This window comes from Hylobates moloch, unplaced genomic scaffold, assembly GCF_009828535.3.
Source record: "Hylobates moloch isolate HMO894 unplaced genomic scaffold, HMol_V3 SCAFFOLD_3, whole genome shotgun sequence".
NCBI lineage: Eukaryota > Metazoa > Chordata > Mammalia > Primates > Hylobatidae > Hylobates > Hylobates moloch.
The window spans coordinates 136,984,108-137,002,760 of record NW_026652278.1 but is presented as its reverse complement, the minus strand read 5'-3'; the positions used below and the strand labels follow the sequence as shown (position 1 = coordinate 137,002,760).

The following is an 18,653-nucleotide window of genomic DNA, read 5'->3' as shown; positions in this document are numbered from 1 at the left end:
ACAGAAATTTATTGTCTCACAATTCTGGAGGCTAAAAGTCTGAGCTCAAGGTGTCCACAAGGCCACACTCCCTCTGAAGGTGGTAGGGAAGGGTCTGTTCCAGGCCTCTCGCCCAGCTTCTGGTAGTTTCTAGGCTTGTGATAGCATAACTCATCTCATGGTGTTCTTCCTGTGTGCATGCGTGTCTTTGCATCCAAATTTCCCCCTTTTATATGGACACCAGTCATACTGGATTCGAGTCCACCCCAATGACCTCATCTTCACTTGATTATCTGCAGAAGCCTATTTCCAAATAAGGTCACAGTCACATGTACTGGGGGTTAGAACTTCAATATCTTTTGAGAGAACACAATTCAACCCATGATACTGGGTATTCATTCCAAGTTTGTACACAGTTTTAATAAGCCTGGCGATTTTTATCTCAGTTTATGCATACAAAGAGTTATAAGTATAGGAGAAAGAGTCTCTGCTGAGGATATAATGGAGAACAAAAGTATTCAAAAAGACTATTAAAGCAGGAATAAGAACTTAAAATACATAGTTGCTTTGGGCCATTCAACGGAGGGACAAACTGCTGAAAAGTTCCAGTAGCTCCTGAAACACATTTATGTATAACAAACATAATAACAGCATCAACATGTTATGTTTGAGTGTGTATGCACTTTTAAATCCCATCAAAATAAAATTTTGAAAATATTGCGTGCTTGATGTACTTTGGTAATTTTTGGTTACCTGAAAAATTATTTTTTTGTCAAGCTCCTCACATATTGTCAGATGTTCTGAATATTTGGGTTTCAACTTGGCTTTGTCACTCAGTAAGCATGCATGTTGTGTAAGCCATTAACTGTGGAACTTGGGTTTTCTGGTCTGTAAAATGAAGAGTTTGGTTTCCCATATAAAATTATTGTGAGGATGAAATTTGCTGATGAATATGAAAACATCTATCATAGCTCCAGATGTGTTTTCGTGATTGTTCATTCATTCAACAAATGTTTATTGGGAGCCTACTGTATGCAGTTGCTTGTTCTAGAATTCATTCATTCACTTAATGCTGATTGAAAAGTACCATGATTTAGTAGTATTGGGACATCTGAGCTCAAGCACTGCCTATGTTTGGAAATCACCTAGGGGACCTTGGGCAAATCTCTGGCCCTCTCTAGGCCTCTAACTAGAGACTAGCCATGTAGAGTAGATTTCCAAGGCTTTTCCATCTGTAAAATAATTCATATAACAAAATTCAAGTATAACGAATAGTTTTTGATATCTTACAGATTAATTGTATTTTACTGGCAAGTTACTTTATCCTCTGCGCCTTTGCTTTTGTCTTTGAAAGTGGGGTTAATAGTTCTAGTACTGTTTTCTGGTTAGTAGTAGCAGTAATAATGACAGTCACCCATTATTGAGCTCTGGGCATTGTGCTAGATATTTTTATACATTCTTGCTTCTACAAACACGGTACATGTTTCTCCAAAGCAAGTCGGTACCTGGAGAAACAGGTTGCATCTTTCTAGAGAATAAAGTTTCCTTGATGGCACAGCTGTGTATAGAGTGGAATGCGGAAGTCACTTGAAATGTTAAGCTAAAACTCAAAGAAAGTTGAGGCTTCTTAGAGGGGGCGGCGACTTTAATACCAAGTTCCCCTGCAGTGCTGTTCTTTCTTGGCCTTTGGGGAAACTGGTGGAAAAGTTTGCAAAACAGGCTTTTTCCCTGTTCCATGTTTGACTCACATGAGAAAAATAGCATTCTAATTTACAATTTTGAAAATAGTTCTTATTTCCATCACTGACAGATGTTACCTTTATGATTGTTCAGCCTATTCTTCCATTTCATTTATGCATTGGACAAATAATAATTGAGTGCCTGCTCTGTGTTCAGTACCATCCTAAATGCCGAGGATGCAGCAGCAACCAAAACAAAGTCCTCCCTCGGAGCTTGTATTCTAAAAAACAGTGAGGTTTGAGGGCAGACCTGAGGAATTAGGGGAATTAAGCATGTGGCTGTTTCAGGCAAAGGAAGAGCAATTGCAAAGGCCCTGAGGCAGGAGCTTATTTTCCTAGTAAGGGAGAGTGTTAGGAGAGGAGGTCACAAGGAGATGACTAGGGATGCCTTGAGGTTCAGGTAAGAGTTTTGTATTTTATTCTGAGAAACATGGGAAACCATTGTGGAGGTTTTGGGGATGGGAGTAATGGAATTTGACATACTATTTTTGAGAACTTACTTTGGCTGCTGGTGAGAATAATGGAGCAAGGTTGGCAAGTGAGGAGACCAGTTGGAAGGCTACTGCCGTAGTACAGATGGGGGATGGCAGCACTGGGTACCTGGGTAGTAGTAGTGGTGGAAATGGTGCAGAGTGGCCAGATTTGGTACCTCTATTGAAGGTAGAACCAACAGAATCCGAGAATGAATTGGATGTGCGGTCTGAGAGAAAGAGAAGAGTCAAGGGAGGTGGCATGGTTTGGGGTCTAAGCTATTGAAAGGATGGAGGAGTTGCCATTCCTGCTGAGACGGGCAGGTAGAGGGAGGAGCACGGGCAGTTCCTCGGCCGTGGAAGGTCTGGCTAAGCACTTTATATGAAGAATACTGAAACTGACTTAGCTACTGTTTGGAACTCACTCTGCAGACGAGTGATGCCTTCATTTGTGTTACCTTTATTTTACTCACGGTCATTTAGAATAATGATTTGAAAGTGTTGCTGTGTGCCAAATGCTCGTCTTGACCCAAGAGCCCCCCCTCCCCCCTGTGTGTGGACTCCTCTCCTCTCCAGACTTCCTCTCACTTCCTCATGCCTTTGCGGCACCTTTTCCCTAGCTGGACTGGTGACAGGAATCTGGTTGTCTTCTCCACCCTGGCAGTTTTAAATAACTAGCAGTTCTTACATTTTCTTCCTGGGCACGCTGACAGCGGTTGGGTGTCCTGGACATCCATGTTTCGATAACTGTAATCTCCGAGTCTCTGTCCTGTGAAGCCGATTGCTGGCCGTGCGTTTACCTCAGACTGTGGACTTGGAGCCCTGAAGACGCGAGAGGTCTCTTAGTTTCAGGCAGACCTGGTGTGGGGGATGTGCTAAGGCTTTCAGGCTACAAAGGGACAATTTAAAACTTGGCAAGTAAAACCGGCCTAAATGCGGATGTGTTTTATGCTTAGCATCATAAAATTGGTTCAGAACAGCCTGATATGCGGCAGAAGAAACCTTTATTAAACATTATAGAGGTCATTGCTTTTGTCTTCCTGATACCTCTTCCCTCTCCTTTCTTCTGTGACCCACATTGAGCCCATTGTAGAACCCGCCCCCTGGCCTCAGTGATAGGCCCATGGAGGGGAACATGACCTCCAACAGGCCAATCAGAGGCGGAAAGACCTTTCTCTAGTGGGAAGTCATTGAGAGTGAAAACCCAGAACCGGTTGCAGCCAGGTTTTCAGCCTCCTGGGAAAAGTGGCCTGAGAGGAAGAGACTAGAGGCGAAAGAGAGAGCGCCCTGATGGTGCTTTCGACATCCTATCTGATGCTGGCTCCATTGTGCCCCCTTTATTGTTTGGTACAGGAACTGAGAAAATTCCCTTATTGCTTCATGCGGTCCTGCTGGTTTTCTGTCATTTACAACCACAGGAACCCAGATACCCCAACTATGAGCAGGGCATCAAGAAGGAACACAAAAATGACTAACTCATAGCCTTGCCTCCAGGTAAATATAATGTAATAGTTTGATTTCAAAACTAGTGAGTATGGTAAAATAGTTGGTAAGGTCTACCTTTGACAAATCAATAGATAGTATATTTTTTAAATGTGAAGATAGTGTATTTTATAAAAATATAAAATTTTTTCATTGGGTTAATTTGTCTAACATATATCACTTGAATATTAGCTTTCTCCATGACTGGCATATTTCCTTTTTCATAATTTGCTGAGGAGCAAGGCTGCTTGTAAATGAATTTTTGTCTACCATTAAAATCGCCCTCATCCTTTGAGGTCCATTTCCAAAGCCACCTGCACCTCTGGAGTTAATTATTCCCTCTTTTGTGCTTACACAACCCTTGCTGTTTCTGTATGGTGGCACCAGTCATTATGCTTTGAATGCCTGTGAAACCCTCACTCTTCTGTTAATTAGAAACTTTTATGCCAGAGACTGTTGTGTCTCTGAGTTTCCCTTTGCGGGGAACAGTTCCCTGAACGTAGTAGGTGATCAGTAAATGCTTGTTGAATTAAGTCAATTAGTGGCACTGGTTTTGCTAATAACTTTTGTATTAAACTTACAAACTACTTTTATGTAAAACTGCATGTAAAAGTTGGTTGTATGATTTGCAACACTTATTATGAGTATAACTGATAATGCTAATGGAAATGTATGATCTTAAAAGGCATAGATATTTAGCTATAGAAGTGTATTAGTAGGAAAGGGAAAACTTACAAGATTTTTACATGAAAATAAACCAGAAGGTTGGTTGGTAGGTACCAGGTGAACATACCTGTGGTCACAAGAAGAGAGTGTTGGAGACACTGTTAGAGATTTGACCGTGAGAAAGCATCTCTCCAGTCCTATGCCAGGTGAGTCCTAAGAATTTAAGTCCTGTTCTCATTAAAACCTGCTGGCTAGATTCATATGGACTGACTGGTGGGAATAGTTTGCGAGTAGATTTAGAAATGGGACTTTTAGGCTTCCTTCCCCACTAGCTTAAACCAAAAAGCATGAAAATTAATAGGTGTCTGTTATATATTTTTTTCACTGTGCACTCACAATCTTTCTGAACTCTGAACGAGGATGCTCTGAGATGTATATTGGTCCAATTAAATGCATCTGATTAAAACTGTCAAACCAAAAAGGAAGTGAGTTGAAAAGACATTCTCTACCGAGAATGCAGCAAGAGTTGTAGATATCAAGTTACCGAGTTGCTGCTTGAGAACTGAATTATAAATAAATGTGTTAGGTAGTGGAATTTTGTTTTGTTTTCCCCAAAGGAGAAATATTCGCCACATGGAAACAAAATTTATTCAGCATATTTTCATTCTGTAATTGCACCATTGCTATTCTTAATTCTTTGTGTTTCTGATTTAAAGGGAAAACACACACAAAAACAGACTGTTGTGTAAAATTGACAAGAATGAGTGTGAACCTGACAGTCAGAGACAGAGGTTGTTGTAAAATTAGCAATGGAAATAGCTTTCTTCTCTGGAGGTTAAAAATAATGTATTTACAAGGAAGTTGTTTACATTGGCCATTTAGAGGCTTCCCCGGGAAGCCTTGGTTAAGAAAGCTGTGAAATCCATGGTCACTGTACCACAGGAAGCACTTCCAGGACCCTGGCTTGTGCAGTGCTGCTCTGTGATTCCATGTGAAGAGTCCGTGCTGGTTGGCAGACTGGAAAATGGTGGTGTCTTGCTGCCTAAGACTTCTCAGATTGTGAAACAGAGACACAAACGTCAAGGCTTGCATGTTCTAAAGTTTGTTGTGTCCAGCAAATTCATCTTCTAGATTTCAAAAATGCTTTGTTTTGAGCTCCACAATGAGAGAACTTTTTCTCACGATGTAGTGTGAAAGGAAATTCCAGGCTAGGAAAGGTGCAGGTTGTCCTATAGACTCTGCAGAAGGAGAGCTCACCATAGCTAGACCACTGCAACCTTCAAGAATTCCTCCTTGATGAGATTGGACATGAAAATAGAGAAGCCCAGCAGGCAAAAAAAGAAAAAAAAAGTGGGAGAAAATCCTTGCTGTTTTGTGAACACAGACGTATTTGTTTGAGCTTCTTACAATTTTTCCCCACCCTCTGCACATACTCATTTTCTTGCATTCATTTCTCCCAAAGCTCCTCTCACCGTTTATTTGACCTCAGGTATTGCCAGAATAATTTCAGGTATGTTTCTCCTCAAGTTTCTGCTCTTTCTCTTTCTATGCCATGCATTAAAATTATATGGTAACTTATTTCTTGAATAACCTCAATTTCAGTAGCAGCATCTTCAGAAAAGTGATTAATAGAGTATTATGAATTTAAAAGATACTCTTTATGCATCCAAGTTTTCTTGCAGTCCAGAGGTGTGTGTATCTCAGTGATCGAGTCTGCAAACAATAGAGGGATGGATGGTTGAGAAATTATCTAGGCATTTTAGGGGCCACAAACAGTTCTGTTTAAGAAATACTTTGTTTACTCACTTGTTTGTTTTGAGTTTGTGTTTTGACAAGGTTAGGAAAGTTGCTTCAAATGTAGATATTAGCTGTTGTATCTTTCAAGAATGTTCGGATATCTGTATCACTGCTTGGTAGGATTAGAACCTGAATTGACGGTTTCTTTAGCCTTTGGCACACTTACCTGTTTGCACACTCACCTGTTTCAGCACGTTTGGAGGGGGAATATTCTTGCTCCCTGAGGGTGTGGAGGGGGTTAGGAAATTAAGCTTTGCTTTTGGGACTTTGCCAGTAGAAGTGCTAAATTCTTTAGGCATTTGAATCTCCTTTTGACCGACTGCAACAAAGAAGAGGCAGAATGGGAATGAAGAGATTAGAGTACAGGAATAATGAGTGCTCACCTCTTAATGATTTGTCTCAAGATAAAGAGTGAATGTGTCCTTATCTAAGAGAATCCCTTGCTGATTTCTGATTCAAGAGGTTGGCAGGAAGGATGGGGGAATGGAAAGGGGGTGAGCAGCTGCTCAGAGCTCTCTAGAAGTCGTTGTTCAGAGGTTCTGTCTGCAGATTGTGCAGTGGAACCTTGCAGAGAAGCACTGGGCCAGCTCAGAGATTTGGGGTTCTTGGTTTCTGCATTAGCTCTACGCGGTCGTGTGTCTTTGATTCAGCCAGTAACCTTTACTTAACATATTTAATAGTCTGAGTAAGATGACAAGATTGGATGTGTGGTTGTAACTTCTTGTGGTTCTCAAAACCTAGATTTTATGTATGTTGTTAGGTGACCCTACTGCATTAGTTTAGAACCATTCTTGACTATCTTGAGCTACTCTGGTATGACACACATATGACCTAAAAGTATTTAAATTTGAATAATATATTTTCCCCTTACTTCACTTAATGAATGTACTTCATTTAATAATAAAGGTTAAAGAAAAGATTCTTTGAGCAGATATTCAACAAATTCTTACTGTAGGGATTTTTAAACTTTTGACTTACTATTTATAGGATACTTCCTATGTGATTCTACTGAAGGATGAGATGTTTAATCTGAAATCAAGGAAGGTGGTTTGCCAAAGAAACATAAAATTAGCCCTATTGTTGAAATTGATGTTGACTGCTTGGTGTTTGGTAAAAAGCATCTCTCCAAGAAGCCACTGGGGAAGTGATGAGTTTAGGGTCGCCGCCAATTTCAGGAAAGATGAAAAATGTTGAAATCAAGTGGGAAGAAGGAAATGTGGCAGATCACAAAGAACCAGACTGTTTTTAACAGAGAAAATTCAATTTAATCTGCTTTTTTCCCAGCAAATTCCATTTGATATTTTACATTTTCTTGATAACTTAATAAAGAATCTCAGGAAGGAGTTGTAGAATTTTAGCTTCGTGAAAGAGAATTTGTCATTTGTGACATTTCTTCTCTAAATTGCATGGGAAGATCAATGTATTAGTGTATAGTTCATGCATTACTAGTTCTAGTTATATCTATTTCAAAAAGAAACAGCATGCTATATGGCAAAACTTGGCACAAGGAGGGATTTTGGCTCAATCGTTACACATACATTGAACTCTGCTAGGGACCAGACGTTGTGCTGGGCACGGTGTGGAATATGTAGATAATAAAATACAATTCCTGCCCTCTAGGAGCACCACTTTAGAAGGAAGCCAACGGCAGACAGATAATTTAGAGTAATATAAAATCAATATCAACAAAATATGAGAATGTTGGCTCTGCAATAAAAATATGCACCTAATTGGGTCACTTCTCACCCCTTGCAGTCCTGAGCTGAGCCTTCATAATCCCCACCTGGGTCCTAGCCTCCTAGCTGGCCTCTTTGTGCTCATCCTTGTACCTGGAGTCTGTTTTCCACACAGCAGCCAGAACAATGCTTTGACAACATAAGTCATGTCATAACACTCGCTTGCCACAAACCCTCCAGTGGTCCCCAGTTTTGCCAAATTCAGAAGACCTTTCTGCCGTTCACAACGTCCTGTAGATCTGCGTGACCCCATTCCTGCACCACAGTGCATGCACGCACATGCGCACACACACACACACGTGCATACACACTCTCATACACATGCCAACACAAACTCACTTATGGTATTCTCTGGCCTCCTATGGCACTGCTCTGACCTCACTCACTGCACTCCATGCACACTGGCTTCAGTACTGTTCCGTGCACGTGCCAGGCATGTTCCCACAGCAGGGCCTTCACAGTGACTCTCCCTCTGCATGGTCAGTTTCTCACTTCCTCCAAGTCTTTGCTCAAATGTCACCACTTCTGTGAAGCTCCACCTTGACCACCTGTTTAAAATTGCAGCTCTCTTCCCACCCATTACTCCCCATCCTCCATGTCCTGCCCTATGTGGTTTTCCATGGACTTATCACCCTCTGGCATGCTATGTTATTTACCCATTTATTAATTTTGTTTGACACTTGTCTTCCCCACTGGAATGTAAGCTCCAAGAAGGCAGGATCTTAGTTTTGTTCATTCTGACTGAGTGTTCCAGGGAGAATTGTAGGGAAGAAACCTTTGAGCCAGGTGTTGAAGGGTAGGTAGAATTGGACAGTCAGCTTTTCTGGGGAAAGACATTTGAGATAGAAAGAATATCGTGAGAAAAGGTAGAAAAGTGGCAGAGCTCATGAATGCCCCTAGAATGGCAAGGAGCCTGCCTAACTGGTGTATGGGAGTGTCATGGGAGTGGTAGTGGTGGATCAATAAATAGAAAATAATGAAAAGACACTCTTAGTGGAGGGAGGGAACACATTCCTAATCGCTGCCTGTGATAACATGGCAAGCACGTTGATGACTGGAGTTGAGGACCCTCAAATAGGTAGCATGCATAACATGGGAGGTACTGTCACAGTCAGAAGTCAGAAATGTGAGTAGTGTTTGCTAGTGAAATCTGATTTTATACGGTACTTGACTGTTTTCAAAACATGATCACATGCTTATTATGATTTAAGCTTCATAACAACTGATGAAGTGAGTTAAGCAGGTATTATGTACATTTTTGATGAGCTTTTTAAAAAATGAATTGCATCTTATATTGGAGGAAGTGGATTCTCAGACCAGCTCAGTGACTTACCTAGCGTCATGGAGTTAGAAAGTAGGGAAGCGCTTCCCACTGTCTGTGTCTCACGGTCTGTGTCCCACTATGCCAGGCTGCCTCTCTCATTTTGTCACAGTGCTAAACATACTGTGGTGGTTTTTCACAAGGATATAGGCTTCTTTCCATTTCCCCCCATTCCCTGAAAATAGCAGTTTCTTCATCCAATTACCTCTTTACCAGATCCATTTTTCTTTTTCCTTCTTTTCCCTTTCAACTTATCTGGACTACTTGGGTATGTTTTTACCTTTGCCTGTTTACCATGTTTTACTTGTTTCAGGCTTCTGCCAAGTCTGTCTGACATTCTGTTAAGGCTGTTGCCACCTTTCATTTGGTTCTTGGGTGGAAGGGAAGAGAAAGCATGTCATCAACTCCATTTGAATGTCTTGAGACTTACTTATTGTTCACTTTGGGAGTAAACCTGATCTTCTTAATTCTCCCCAGATGTTAGTAGGCAGGAAGAGGCGGAGGGAGAGCTCAGTGAAGGAGAACACTGGTATGGAAACTCTTCAGAGACTCCGTCAGAAGCATCCTATGGGGAAGTCCAGGAGAACTATAAGTTGTCTCTGGAGGACCGGATCCAGGAGCAGTCCACGTCCCCCGACACCTCCTTGGGAAGCACGACTCCCAGCAGCCACACGTTGGAGCTGGTGGCACTGGACAGTGAGGTCCTGCGAGACTCACTGCAGTGTCAAGATCACCTTTCCCCGGGAGTGTCTTCTTTGTGTGACGATGACCCAGGCTCCAACAAGCCCCTGAGCAGCAACTTGAGGCGGCTGCTGGAGGCTGGTTCCCTCAAACTCGATGCTGCAGCCACGGCCAATGGCAGAGTGGAGTCCCCTGTAAACGTTGGATCGAACCTCTCCTTTTCCCCGCCTTCCCACCACGCCCAGCAGCTCAGTGTTCTGGCCAGGAAGTTGGCCGAGAAGCAGGAACAGAATGACCAATACACTCCAAGTAACCGTTTTATATGGAATCAAGGTAAGTGGTTGCCAAACTCAACCACCACCTGCAGCTTGTCTCCGGATTCAGCCATCCTAAAACTGAAAGCTGCAGCCAATGCCGTTCTGCAGGACAAATCTCTCACCAGGACTGAGGAGACCATGCGATTTGAGTCCTTTTCCTCCCCTTTTAGCTCCCAGTCTGCCAGTTCTACCTTGGCCGCTTTGTCCAAGAAGGTCAGTGAAAGAAGTTTGACTCCCGGTCAGGAGCACCCTCCACCGGCCAGCTCCTTCCTTTCCCTGGCTTCTATGACCTCCTCAGCGGCCCTTCTGAAGGAGGTGGCCGCAAGGGCTGCGGGCAGTCTTCTGGCTGAGAAATCATCGCTGCTGCCTGAGGACCCTCTACCGACCCCGCCTTCAGAGAAGAAACCAGAAAAAGTCACTCCGCCACCTCCACCGCCACCTCCACCACCTCCACCACCACCACCACAATCCCTGGAATTATTATTACTCCCAGTTCCTAAGGGAAGAGTTTCTAAACCCTCCAATTCAGGTATGGCATCTTTTCTTTCAATCATCGTGTAAGTCCTTTAGACTGTAAACCGCGATGTCTTATTCATTGCTTTTTTCAGTTGGGCTCCCCATCTGATCTGAGGCAGGAATAAAAAAGCAAGAGCACAACAAAAATACTTTAAGTAAGCAGCATAGTAGTCTTTCATGTACATATTACACAAAGACTTCACAAATAGCTTCACTTTTGAAAGGTAATGAATAATCTTAGAGACATACAGCATTCCCTCCCTTTCATACAAATGATTTTTTTTTCTTACTAAGTTCAGGCTAGGTCCATACAAGATATATTTAATGGGAGAAGATCAAAGCATCTTTGTCATGGAGTGCATGGCATCACTGAACATAGGGGAAAAAAAACCCACTGCTTTTGAAATAGTGGACAAGGGAGAGCCCACACTCCTGCTGCCTCCATCACAAATGGACTTTTGTACAATCAGGAACTACTCTGCCCTAATTTATCACAGCATATACTTTTATGTTAGCATTTTTATTACTTTTTGTGGAATTTAAGCCCTTTTCACGTATCCTATTCTTCTACAATTTCTTGTCCTATAAGAACTCAGAAAGATTGTCAATCAAACATAATCAACACATTTCCTGTGAATGCTTTATTTAATTCAAATCCAATCCAATTTTGAAGGAATATGCATGTGGAAAATTTGAATCCTAAGGTTTTTCTAGTGGAGGCAGTCTTTCCAAAGGAGAAATCGCTGTCATATAGGACCTTAGCATTCACAATTATTCATCTGAGGGAGAAATTTAGTCACTTGAATTCTTACAGTGGAAACACCATTTCTTGTTCTGGTTTGCTTTAAAATTGCGTGCATGATAAATAAACGTTCCTGGGGATGCGTGTTGGGGTTTCAGATGTCTCTTAAGGATATCCTGCCAGACTGGAGCAGGAAGTAGGCTATGTGCGTCCTCATCGGTACAAACATTGCCATCGTGTGTGTCTAGCCAACTTTTGATTATTTTCAGCAACAATGATGAAGAGGGTTTGGAATGACAAATAATTGACTGAACGATCACAGTTAATGTCAATTTGATGCATTTATGACAAATTTCCATTTAAATGGCTGAGTGAGCTATATGCGCTAATTACAATTACTTCAAAACTTGAGTCAACAGCAGAAGACAATGAGGAAAATGGGTATCTGGGACTTTTATGACTCTTGGTGATCCAAACTGTTCACTCCAGAGTTTCTGAAATGTCAGTAAAATCCTAGGATGTTTATCAATTCTAAGTTCCATTTCTCCTCTCTTCTCACCTGCCATCTGGTGAAATAAGGAGAGAAATGGGTAAAATTAGGAAACAAGGAGAAGAGCAAAGGAGGCTGGGGTAATTTTACGATGGAAAAAAATCACTCCTGACTTATAGAAATTTCATTTAGGGGTAGCAGTAGAAAGAGAGGTATGGCTATATATAAAATAAAATTTTAGGCCGGGCGCAGTGGCTCACACCTGTAATCCCAGCACTCTGAGGGACCAAGGCGGGTGGGTCACCTGAGGTCAGGGGGTAGAGACCATCCTGACCAATATGGTGCAACCCCATTTCTATTAAAAATACAAAAATTAGGCGGGCGTGGTAGTGTGCACCTGTAATCCCAGCTACTTGGGAGGCTGAGGCAGGAGAATTGCTTGAACCCGGGAGGCAGAGGTTGCAGTGAGCTGAGATCGTGCCACTGCAGTCCTGCCTGGATGAGACTCTGTCTCAAAAAAATAAAAATAAAAAAATAAAAAAATAATTTTATATATATATATATATTCTGCATATCTAGTTATTGAATAAATGTGTGAATGGTGTCTCTAGTATACAATTCATCTGGACATTTGTTACTTGGAAAAGCATATACAAAGTTAATAATAAACTTTAGTTGATTGAAGACTTGGAAAGAAGTGACTGATAAAACCACGTTTCCTGAAGCCCAAACTGTAGCAGCTTTGTCATATTAAAGTAGTGTCCGGTATAACCAGCAATGGTTGTGAATATAATTTTTTTTCACTCAAACGACTAGATACATGTAAAGATGAGAAAGAGGTCATGAGCTTCCAGTGAATGGTAGACTTTTTGTTTGTTTTGTTGTGGGAAATACACCCAAGGCAAAAGCTATGTTCCTTTTTTGTTTAAATGCACTTAATCTATACCAGCAACTCAGTGGGGTTCTCAGAATAATTGAATATGGGATATCTATAAGAAATCGTTTCTTACTTTGCTTTTTACTAAATTTATTATATTGCTGAAACACTTAATATTTTAATCAATGGATGTTCAGAATGTTCAAATTGAAAGAGGAGGGAAAGGAACTTCTCAGTTTTGGGTTATAGAACCCTGTGCTGATGGACTTGTACCTAAGGCCTCCCCACCCCAACTCCCCCATTTCAACATGCCTCTGTTCAGTCTAAGACTTGAAGAAGCAGCTTCATCAGCAGAGTAATTTTATTTAAAAAATCTTTCATTTTGTAAAACTCATGCATGAGGAAAGATCACTGCCAAGAAAATGAGGGTCCTTGAAATTGTTACCCGAAAAATATTCCATACGTCCACGTGGGCACATCCTATGTTCAAATTCTATCTGTTATTGCATGGCTTGGAAACAGAAGAGGGGATGCCCTCACTCTTTTCAGTTAAAGTGAATGTCATCACTTCCCAGCAGCCTAGCTAGATTATGGGTTAATAAGGAGTTCATAGAGTATCTAATTTTGTTATTTGTCTTTGTATCATGGGTACACAATTTGATGTTACTGGGGATCACTGATTTTGGCATCTGAGGAGTGGAAGGAAAGGTGGATCATCTCCATCTGTCCCCTCCACCCTCCCCAACTCCCTTTTCTTCCCTCCCCCTCCCTCCCCCACCTTCCACACATTATACTCTTGGTTTGGGGGTCACCTGGGGCTGGATTGGATTGTACCTTTGATTTACCTAAGAAGCATTATGGAAATGTGGGGAGAGCCATCACCCCTGTATGGGAACATTTGTCATTATTATTCTTTCCTCTCCCTTAGAAGGAAATCTTAGTTTAATTCAGAATACGTAGGTGCACTGGCCTCTCACAGCAGGGAAAAGAGTTTCTGTTGCCTAATGACTTAAGTAAACAAATAATAACTGCCCCCAAGAACAACAACAAAAAGCCACAAAAATAAACTACACACCATCCTGATTTCAGGCAGGACTTTCATTTTTAAAAAGCGATTTCTCAAAATGTGAAAAAAAAGCATAGAAAGTTGATTCTTAAGTTACAAAGAGGTATGTGCTAGAAAAGCTGATCCCGCCTTGAGTAATTTAGACACCAGCATTTCTTTGACCTTCTTTAGGTCAAGGGAAGTCCAAACCATGAAAAAAAAATTGTCTTTTAGGTTTGGCCTTATTCTTCTTTTTTGAACAGGATTCAGTGGTTGCCAGGTCATGGTGTATTTAATTCCTTAAAGAGTCCACCAGTCGATAGCCTTTCCGCCCTGCAAGAGAGACGTGACACTTGAGGGGGAGGTTTCTTTCATGTGACCCTGCGCCCCCAGCACATGCTACACGGCTCCTCTGAAAGGGGACACGATAGAGGGAAGATTATGTCCGTTTGCTATAAAGATAAATGTCATACATTGACTGAATTCTCTTTGAAGCTACTGTTCTGTTGCAGCTAAGAATAAAATAAATGGTTTTTATTTTAAAGACAAAGTTTCTTGTAGAAGGCCAACAAGATTCCCAGGATGCCAGACTCCTGGTTAAAAGAAATAACAGGGAGAGTTTCAGAGAGAGGGTCTCCAAAACATCTTATTGTACTGAATCAAATGTAAATATTCTTAGAAGCAAACCTGGTCTCATACAGCTGAGAACTAAGACTATTTCCTGTGGGTCAATACATAGGGGGTTTCTGGCTGCTGTTTTCTTTAATATTTATGTGATGTTATTAAAATTATTGCAAAAGCATACAAAGTCCAGAGAGGGAGATCACCTCTCCTGATACTCCCATTAGGCCCATGGTTATTATAATAAATCTTTTGTTTGTGACAGAGTCTCGCTCTATAGCCCAGGCTAGAGTGCAGTGGTGCAATCTCTGCTCACTGCAGCCTCCGCCTCCCGGGTTCAAGCAGTTCTTGTGCCTGAGCCTTCTGAGAAGCTGGGACTACAGGCACGCAGCACCACACCCGACTAATTTTTGTACTTTTAGTAGAGATGGGGTTTCGCTATGTTGGTCAGGCTGGTCTTGAACTTCTGGCCTCAAGTGATCCACCCTACTCAGGCCCCCAAAGTGCTGGGATTACAGGCATGAACCACAGGACCCGGCCATAAGTCTCAATAAGACTTAATCTGAGAATGATCCCATACATGAACTTGTTTAGAAAATTCACTTTTTAACCAAGATTTTTAGAACTGTCCATCATTAATCTCGACTATATTTTCGCAGTGATTTAAACTTAGTATGGCTATAGATATCAGACTTCTCTGAATATTTACTAGTAAAATAGGCATTAATAAAGTCAGCATCCATAATAACAGATAAACCCAGGGACATCCATTGCTTAACCTAGGTTGCTTTTGTTGCTATGAAATAGCATTTGAGACACATGACAAAGAAATTCTGTTAAAAGATTTAAAATCCATGTGTATTGTTAGGAAGGAAGATGGGTCATCATCCTACACAGATGTGTACCGGTAGTGTTAGTAGGTCCAGAATGGAGACCATCATAATGCACAGATTATGCAGACCCAGGGTCACCAGGCATCTTGAACTCCTCAGTTTATGGTAAGGTCTATATGCAGAAACTACCCAGTTGCAAGTGATATTGACTTGCTGCAAATCACCACATAGGATTGAACAACAGGAAGTTTGATTTCAAAGCCTACAAAACAGTTACCTTTGTTTTAAAAATACCTTTGTGTTAAAGCAGTTAAACAACTACAACCCTCCGTGATTTAAAAAAAATTTTTTTTTAGCCCAATGAAGTTTGTTGTTTTGTGGATTTATGCATAGACAATAGGTAGAGCAGCAAACCAGAAGTGACAAGATGAGCTGTAATCTCAGTTCTGCCACTAACTGGTAGAGAGACTCGCAGCATACTACCTCAGTTTAGCATCCTTATCTGTAAACAGAGCTGGATGATCTCCAAGGTCCTTTCCTGTTTTAGAATTCCTTGCTTATATTTACTGTAGCTCAGTGTTTTAAAACTGTTTATTAACTCAAAACAAACTCTTTTTTTTTTTCCCAATTTCTGAGTTTAATATGTTGCTTCTTAAAATTCACTATCAAACCTCCCACAAGATCATCTCTGCTTTGGGCAGATTTTGTTCATTATAAATAGTTCAACATATATCTCTGTACTTTATTAATGATGTAGTCATTCCATATGCATTTTTAATATAAGCTGCTCCAGGTTCATTTTTGGAAATAGCTGAGGTCTAAGTACATGAACATTTATCTGTTTATCCATCCATTCATTTAGAATGTGTATTGGGGCACTATGTGAAAGGCATGCATACACTCTTGGCCTAAAACAAGTTCCACTGGGACTTACTGGCAGCCTCCTGCGTCTTTTCCTTTCATTTCTAGCCCTCATTTCACTTCTTTCTATTCCCTTAACCCAACCTTTTTCATTTAATCTCCTTACGGTCTGACACACACTTATTGAATTATATGTTGTACCTGGTATTGTTTGGGGGCTGGAGACACAAAGATAAGGACTTCCAGGCCCTATTGCAGACAATTCCTTCCTCCACTCTTTTCTATCTTTTTCATGTCTCTTTTTTTCCCTGCTGAGCTGGATTGTCCATCACTTTTTGTCTAGGCTGAGCCAGACCCTACCTGAGCCACACTATGGACTTCTGCTTATTTGTTTCGTATTGGCTCCAGTGACAAACTACCATGTTGGGCCAAGCTTTCAACCGTGTATTTATTATGTGATATTAGTTGTTTAGATTTACATCTGCTCTGATGGTGAGTTTTCAGCTTTGCAGGGCATGTTTAGAGTTTGTTTATTGTCACTACTCTTACTACAACAACTGCTACCACAGGTAGCTTCTATTTACTATGTGACAGGTGTCTTATGCACATTCATTATTTCGTTTATTCCAATAATATTATTGCCTATGAAGAGAATATGTTTTCTCCAGAGGAGCAAATTAGCAGCTATTCATCCCACTTGTTCTCTTAGCATTTGATGGAATTTAGTTGTGTTTTCAGTGATAATAACTAGCTAGTGATATACTTGGGAAAAGTTATTTATTAGGCAGTTGTAAACTAGGTAAAATTATGAACATTTCAATCCTATTGCCTCAAGAGTGTACGGTTCATTCTGAGGAAGTGGTCCTCTTTCCTTGGGTTCTAACTTTGAGTGAAATTTACAGGTGCCAGTTTCCTGAAAATAGTTTGGCACACGAAATAGAATACAACCTTACTTCCTCCCTTCTTTAAAGTAGTTAACAACATCATAAACACATGGAGAACATCCTACTAAAATATGAAATTTCTTTCTTGAATAAATAAAAATGTAGATGTTATCAGGGAGATTACTGGCCAAAGGTGAAAATCAATCATGGTACTTGGGTTACTTTTATCATTTGGTTTCTGTCATCTTCCTTTCCTGCTGTGATCAGTTAAAAATTTCAAAAGTTATAGTAGCGTAGCTATCTGACCACATTTCTTGCAGTTAGTTTCTCTTCATTGTGTGTTCTAATTTTTTTCCTAGTCAGTCCAAGTGCACCCTAATTTGTACCCAACTCGTGTATTTTGGTACTAATTAAAACTAAGGAAGCATAGCTAAATGTATTTATATGAAATAATAATATGCAGGGTTAAATGTAATGTACTCTGTAAAACATTTGAAATAAAGAATTGTTGATTAGGGTGAAGACTGAGGGGTCTCAGAAAGAATAGGAAACACATTGGTCACATTAGGCAAGGCAAGATGCAAGGGGAAGCCAGCGGTGTTCATTTTTTCAGCTAATGCCCTTTTATTGCCTTGCTATGGTGTGCCATGAAATCTCAGGTCAGTGGAAAACATCTCGGTTTTTCTCTCCTCTTCCAGACAGTTCTGTAAAATTAGGTAGTTTAGGAATTTGATAGTGGGACATTCTTCTTGAAGATGAGGATCAGTGACAGCCTGTTTGTTTATCTCTTTCCTATTATTTTGATGTCCTTACAACCCCAAATAGACATTGTTATGATTTTTTCCCTGTAGTGTATGACAATAATTTCACCTAGAGGCCTGATTCAGTCCTTTCTCTCCAGTCTGCTGTTCATCATGTAGTCTTCATGATCAAAATATCAGGGTGAAGGAAATGACAAGGAAGGATAGAAGATGAGAGACATAATTACAGATAGGACTCCAGATCGGCAGAGGCAATTCACAAAAACAGACAGCAGAAAAGCTACAGGGGGTTAATAAAAATGCTTGTTTATATGTGTCTGCAAGGTGTGCTCTTCCTAGAGTAAAAGGAAACCCTCATTTCCTGTTACTCCCCCAATTAAAAAAGGAAATACATGTGGTGGAACACATCACAAGTAGAATTTCCAGACTTGATTGTTTTTCAAGTTGCATGGTTGAGCTAACCAATAGACCTGTATTAGTAAAACTGCATTTTTGGAATGCTCTAACTTTATTCCAGAACCCTCTGGTTCCATCCATTTGAAGTGCTCCTTTGTATGTAGAGACTCAGTTGACCCAATAAATACATGATGAGATTATTTTAAAGTATACTCTTGGGAATATTTTCTTTTAAAGTAAGAAGAGTAACGTGTACATTAAAAAATTCAAATAGTACAGAAGGATATGAAATGAAAACACAAGTTTCCCTCCTGATTCCTTCCTTTGAATCCACAATCCTTCAGTGGTAACTGCTCAGTGGTTTCCTGGGTATGCTTCCAGGAAGTTTTCATACAAATAAAAAGATACCATTTTTTGTTTGTTCCATTTATTCATGCCA

At 40.6% G+C, this 18,653-nt stretch overlaps 1 protein-coding gene across 7 annotated transcripts in view; it reads left to right on the top strand.

Annotated features, from left to right (window-relative positions):
• The window catches only part of ZNF827 (zinc finger protein 827), a 176,646-nt gene that overhangs the window by 26,347 nt on the left and 131,646 nt on the right, over positions 1 to 18,653 (top strand). For 3 of the 7 annotated variants that reach the window (XM_058436792.1, XM_058436794.1, XM_058436793.1), the window contains exons 1-3: positions 3,738 to 4,542; positions 5,799 to 5,846; positions 9,668 to 10,717. In XM_058436792.1, coding sequence (XP_058292775.1) covers positions 4,536 to 4,542; positions 5,799 to 5,846; positions 9,668 to 10,717 — 1,105 coding nt within the window. In that variant the 5' untranslated portion in view covers positions 3,738 to 4,535. Of the gene's footprint in view, positions 1 to 3,736; positions 4,543 to 5,798; positions 5,847 to 9,667; positions 10,718 to 18,653 lie in introns of those variants that run through there. The other 4 variants (XM_058436791.1, XM_058436795.1, XM_058436790.1 and 1 more) reach the window with 3 other exon arrangements.